Source organism: Manis pentadactyla, chromosome 15 (genome assembly GCF_030020395.1).
Source record: "Manis pentadactyla isolate mManPen7 chromosome 15, mManPen7.hap1, whole genome shotgun sequence".
Taxonomy (NCBI): Eukaryota; Metazoa; Chordata; class Mammalia; order Pholidota; family Manidae; genus Manis; species Manis pentadactyla.
This window is the reverse complement of record NC_080033.1, coordinates 13,470,319-13,476,041: the sequence shown is the minus strand read 5'-3', so window position 1 is coordinate 13,476,041 and position 5,723 is coordinate 13,470,319. Positions and strand designations below refer to the sequence as shown.

The window sequence follows — 5,723 nt, the reverse complement described above, 5'->3', positions numbered from 1 at the left end:
TTCCTTCCGTCTCCTCATTGGCTTCCCGCCTCTGCCCCTTGCCCACCAGAGGGAGCCCCGGAGCCTCACTGCTGCCTGGGGCCCCCCATTGGCTGGGCTTCCGCTCCTACCTCCTTCAGCTTCCTTCCTTGCCCGGGCTCAGCCACAGGCCTTGCACTCCCACCTTCCTGATCTGTCAGGTCACGTGGGGGGAAGGCAGCAGTGAGTCAGCAAGGAGCAGAGTGTAAATAGGATGTAGGAGCCCAGTCCTGCAGCTGGGTGTACCTGGGCTCTTCTGCCCTCTTGAAAACCTATGTGAACAGGGGTGCGCCCTGGGTTCCTGGTGAGGGAGGCACCACCTTTGCCCTTTGGCCTCCTCACCTGCAGGTACTAGCTGGGGTAGGGGCAGGGTAAGGATTCTGGCTGCTGCTCATCCTGCTGTGTCTTTGTGCTAATGACTGCTTCTCTGTCGCAGTTTTCTTATCTGCAAAAGGGGAAAATGATGCCCCCTTTTCAGAGTTTTGAGGATTCCAATGAGCTCTTGCCAGTAAATGTCTCATATCAGGACCAACCCAGATCTTGGCGTTTAGAAGACGGGAATCATTGTTCATTTCAGACTCAAAGGAGTTTGCCTTAAGGTTGTAAACTAGTCCCTAGCACTCTTCTGTTGGAAAGACTTCATGAGAAAAGTAGGATTTCAGCCAGGCCATTCTCCCCCATCCCCAGGTCCCAGCCTACACTGGCCAGGAGGCATAGCTCGTGTCACTTGATCCTTAGCTGGGTTGGTTGGTCCCATTTTACACACATTCTGGCAGATTGAGTGTCTGACAAGTGTCTCTGAGCTTGTCTGTAGGAAGAGGGGGGTGAGGACAACAGTGGTTGCCTTTTAGGAAAATGGAGGAAATGAAGTGCCGTAATAGATATATAGCCCTTGGTATAGGCTGGCAGCTGCCCCTGAGAGAGTGTTCTCGTGTGCCAGTGTGCCTGAACTTAGTTGAGAGGGCAGCGGCAATGCCTGAACCGCCAGCCTTCTCAACCCCAATCTGTCCTCACGCCCATGGGTCCTCAGAGGGGACTGATCTGGGGAGCTGTGGCAGGGTGGGGCACCTTTGCCCTGGGTCCCGGACAGCAGGAGCCAGGAACTAGGGCATGCCCAATCACTGGGGACAAAGGGTGTTTCTGCAGCTCAGGACTTGGGAGCCAGCTCTAAGGGGTAGAAGGAGGGAAGGCTGGGATACCGCTATTTGTGTGTTACCAATAGGTACCTGCTCGGGGTGGGCACAGTTCGCACTCATCCACTTGGCAGATGCCTTTGTGTAGGATATATTCTGCACAACTGGTGGTGGCTGCTCTGCAGGGAGGAGGAAATGACCTGTAGTCTCTTGGAAGTCATGTCATGTCCTGCTTAGCCAACCTGTGTTCGCTCCAGGATCCACCTTGAGCAGCTAAGAAGCTTGGCTCTGGAGAAAAACTGCCTGAGTTCAAGCCCCAGCTTAGTGACTTTGGGCATGTTAGTTAACCTTTCTGTGACTCAGTCTTCACACCCACTAGTGAGTTAATAACACGGGGAGAGTTTCCAACAGTTTGGTATATAGTAAGGGGCCATACATTAGTCACCTGCTATGCTCACTTAGGCTTCGGCTGCTGTTTCAGCTGCTTCCTTAGTCACCTGTAGACTCCCAGTGTCTGTTCATATTCCCACCTTGGGAGAACACAGCCCTGTCCTGTTTGTTTCACCTAAGTAGCATAAACAATGGGATACAACCTTTAGAAAATTTAGATGGAAGCCTCAAGGGTTCCAAGAAGTGCTGGTGTGGAAATGGTGGACCTAATGGGGCTTCACCAAATGGGTGACCCCATTGGCCATACCCCTTTCTCTCAGGGGTCTATTCCTGCCCCTCTGAGCCCCTACCCTACTGCCCTTGACCCTCAATAGGTAGCAACTATTATTTCTACACTGGCCATGGATGGCTGCCAGGAGGAAGCCTCAAAGCTGGCAATTAAAGAGAGCCTTTAAACCTCATTGGGGCCATCTGCTTCATCTCTGAACCCTTGGTGGGGGAGTTTTCTCAGTGTCCACTGGAGCAGGCAGGGTGGAGCAACTCCCACTGCCCAAGTGGCCTCTCCTTGCCAACCAGGCCCAGTGCAAGAGTTGTGGGCTTGCTCTCCAAGTTAGATGGGAAGAGGCTGCCTGCCCCAGCCCAGCTATGGAAATCAACACTTTTGGATCTTTGACGAGGTCCCAGCATCCCCCTGGAAAATGGGCTGCTGCTCATGCCTCCTTCTCTTTGCTTGCTGTTGGATCCCTTCTCGTGCCTTTGAGAGGGTGGAGGGTTCCTTGCAGCTCTCATACCTGGAGAGCTTTGTTACCACACAGTGTAGTAGCGGGCTCTGACCATCCCTTCTTGTCATTACTGTTGGCCAGTTCCTGCTTTAGTCTAATTCAAACTCTGACCTCCTTACTTTTTCTGACAACTATTCCCCTCAAGTCTTTCTCTGAATCCAGTAAAATTTTTCACATTCCCTTGTTGCTCAGGTCCAAAACTTAGTCTTGATTTTTCCCTCTTTCTCACCCCTGTCCCCCATTCCCAGTCAAATTCACAACAGTAAGTTCTGTCAGCTCCACCTTCTGAAATCCTCCCACTGCCCCTCCTCCACTGTTCTCTCATCCTGTAGCACCCTGGTCCTGTCCACCCTCACCTGGACCGTTGTAATAGCCTTCTCACTGGTGTTTCTGAGCTCACTCCACCTTCTAGTCTGTTCCCCTGATGTGACCAGAGGGACCCTGCGAACAGCTGAATGAGATCCAGCCTTCCCCTGCTTAAGATCTCCCTTAACTTCCCACTGTATTTAGAATAAAATTCAAACTCCTCACCATGGTTTTAAGTTCATTTATTCATTCACCTAGACTTTACTAATCTATCTTGCACCAGACACTTCTTCAGAGATTAGATACACAGCAGCGACCTGACATTCTTGGGAAGGAGACAGATAAAATAAACCAATCACGTAGTATGTTAAATGGTGATCAGTACACTAGAAAAAAAGCAGGGAAGGTGTGGGATACTATTTTAACCAAAGTAGTCAGGGAAGGTCTCATGGAGGAGGTAATATTTCCGCAGTGCAGGAGAGTAGGCTGTAAGCCTTGGGGATACATCATCTGGGGCAAGTGCTCCAGACAGTAGTAACAAGGTAACACCAAGTACAAAGGCCCTGAGGCTGGGGCATGCCTGATGTGTTCTAGAAACAGCAAGGAGGCCAGCAGCATGGCAGGAGCTGGTAAAGTCAGGGGGAGAGTGAGAGATGAGCTGGGAGAGGAAATGAGGACCAGAATGTGGAAGATCTTGTAGGTTTGGCTGAAACCTCAGGAGTCTTGGTTATTTCAAAAGCTGGGCCAGGCTGGGCCAGAGCAGGGAAAACTCCTGTACCCTTTCCTCCTCTCTTTGAGTTTGACTTGTACTCAGTGTGGTGATCATGTTAAAGGGTTCCCAGCAGAGGGAGGAACTTGATCTGACTCAGGTGTTCACAGGCTCCTTCTGGCAGCTTGTAGGCAAGAGTTGGGTAGGGGTACTGGAGTGGGAGCTGGGAGGTGGGGAGGAGGCTCCTGCAGTAGTCCAAACAAAGAACAGGCAAGGGTGGACAGGATGGGTTGGGCCATGGGGACAGGGAAATGGGTGGATTCTGTATATAGTCTGAAGATGGAACTGACAATTCTTTGAAGAACTAGATGTGAGGTGTGAAGACAAAGAGGAGTCTGCAGGTTTCCTTCTAGCTTGTGCAGCTGGAGGGATGGAGGTGCCATTAACTGAGATGCAGATGACTGGGTTTGAGAGCTTAGCTTTGGATGTTTAAATTTGAGATGCCTATTAATGTGGCAATGCCATGTGTCTGTATTTATTTGCTTATTTTTGTTGCCTCCCAGCCCCCAGCTTTACATTAGCCCCTTGAGAAGTGATCGTGCTTATTATGCTTGGCACTACATTGCCAGTGCTCTATAACAATGCCTGGCACCCTGTAGGTGCCGAATAAATGAATGAAGATAGACAAGTCCAAAAAATCCTTTACCTTCCCAGTCAGCCCTCTCTGTTCCAATCTACCTCTCATGTCCATTTCATGAATCCTTCATGTCCTGTGTTCAGATGGCCTCCTTTTCCGTAAAGCTTGTCCTGACTACTTTATTTACATTCCAGCTCATGCTTAATTTTTCTCCATAACATTTTCACCTTGGAATATACTATATACTTAATAAGATTTGTTTTTTTTGTTTCCCTTCACTAGAAGGTAGTTTCATAAGGGCAGGGATTTTTGTCTATCTTGTTTAGTGCCAATGCGTTAAACACGGTGTGGCACACAGCAGGCGTTTAATAAATATCGTTTAAATTTATGTTGCTGAATGGGAATACATTCCACGGCTGGGCAGGTTAGGGCCTGACGGCGAGGCTCGCCTTATGAATCATTCATGTTGATCCCGCCCACACGCGGAGGCCGCGCGCGCTCACGCGAGAGAGGAGGTGCGGCTCGTACACGAGCTGACGGGGCGGTCGAGAAGTGGGCTCTGCGCAGGCGCCGAGCTCCCCGAGAGGGACGTCTCAGGACCTTTCTGGTTAGGAGGCGCGCGCGCGCGCGGGAGGGCGGCGGCGGCGGCGCGGTGCGCAGGCGCGGCGGGCTGTGCGCAGGCGCTGGGGGAGGGCGGGCTGAAGCAGCTGAGGCGGCGGCAGCGGCGGCGGCGACGGCTCGGGCAGAGGGGCGGGAGCTGAGGCGGGAGCGGACCGGCTGGTGGGTGAGCAAGAGGCAGCGGAATGGTGGACTACCACGCGGCGAACCAGTCGTACCAGTACGGCCCCAGCAGCGGGGGCAATGGCGCCGGCGGCGGGGGTACCATGGGCGACTACATGGCCCAGGAGGACGACTGGGACCGGGACCTGCTGCTGGACCCGGCCTGGGAGAAGCAACAGCGCAAGGTGCGCGGCCCGCGGGCTGGACAGACTGGAGGGGTGCTGGGGGCCGGGAAGCGGGTTGGAGGTCCTGAGAGAGGATTGGAGGGTCTGGCATGGGAATCGGGGGTCCTGAAAGGAATTGGTAGGTCTGGAATCCTGAAAAGGAATTGCAGAACTTGGGCAAGGAATTGGGAGTCTGAAAAAATAATTGGCGGCCGAGCAGGGAATATGGAAGTCTGAAAAAAGGAGTCAGGGAGCCTGATGCAGGAATTGGAGGAAACCGAGGAGGGGATTGGAGACTCTAAAATGAGATTGGGGTCTGAGTCGGGATTGGAGGGTCCAGAGGATGGGTTGAGGGTGCTGAGAGAGAAAGGGGGAGTCTGGAATTGTGGGTTAGGATAGAAGTAGGGTTTGGGGGAGCCTGAAGAGGAGGCCCTGGATAGGAGGGGTTATTTAGAGTGCGGAAAGGTCTGAAGAGGCTTGGAATTGTGGGAACCTCAAGTCGGGGCAGTGCTAAAGGGGATGGAGATTCTGGAGGTCTGAAACTGGGGTAGTGGTACTAAGGAAGGGTTTGTGGAGTCTGAAGAGTAGTGGGAGGATTACGGAGACTAAGGGTGAAAGGAGAGGAGCTTCAGAAAGAAGGGGGCGTGAGACACGGGGCTTGGAGTGTGAGGATGAGTAGGGGTGCCAAGGAGGTCTGGGGCTAGGGGTCTAAAGGGTGAAGTTTGGGACCTGTGGATAAGTTTTTGAAGGGGGTGAGATTTATTTGGGGTACTGTTCTTAAGAGGAGAGAAGATTGGAGATAGG

General features: G+C 52.4%; 1 protein-coding gene across 5 annotated transcripts in view; it reads left to right on the top strand.

Annotated features, from left to right (window-relative positions):
• The first annotated feature begins 4,679 nt into the window (after positions 1–4,679).
• The window catches only part of ACTN4 (actinin alpha 4), a 71,243-nt gene continuing 70,199 nt past the window's right edge, over positions 4,680–5,723 (top strand). For 3 of the 5 annotated variants that reach the window (XM_036876270.2, XM_036876267.2, XM_036876237.2), the window contains exon 1: positions 4,680–4,940. In XM_036876270.2, coding sequence (XP_036732165.1) covers positions 4,779–4,940 — 162 coding nt within the window. In that variant the 5' untranslated portion in view covers positions 4,680–4,778. The remainder of the gene's footprint in view (positions 4,941–5,723) is intronic. The other 2 variants (XM_036876260.2, XM_036876253.2) reach the window with 1 other exon arrangement.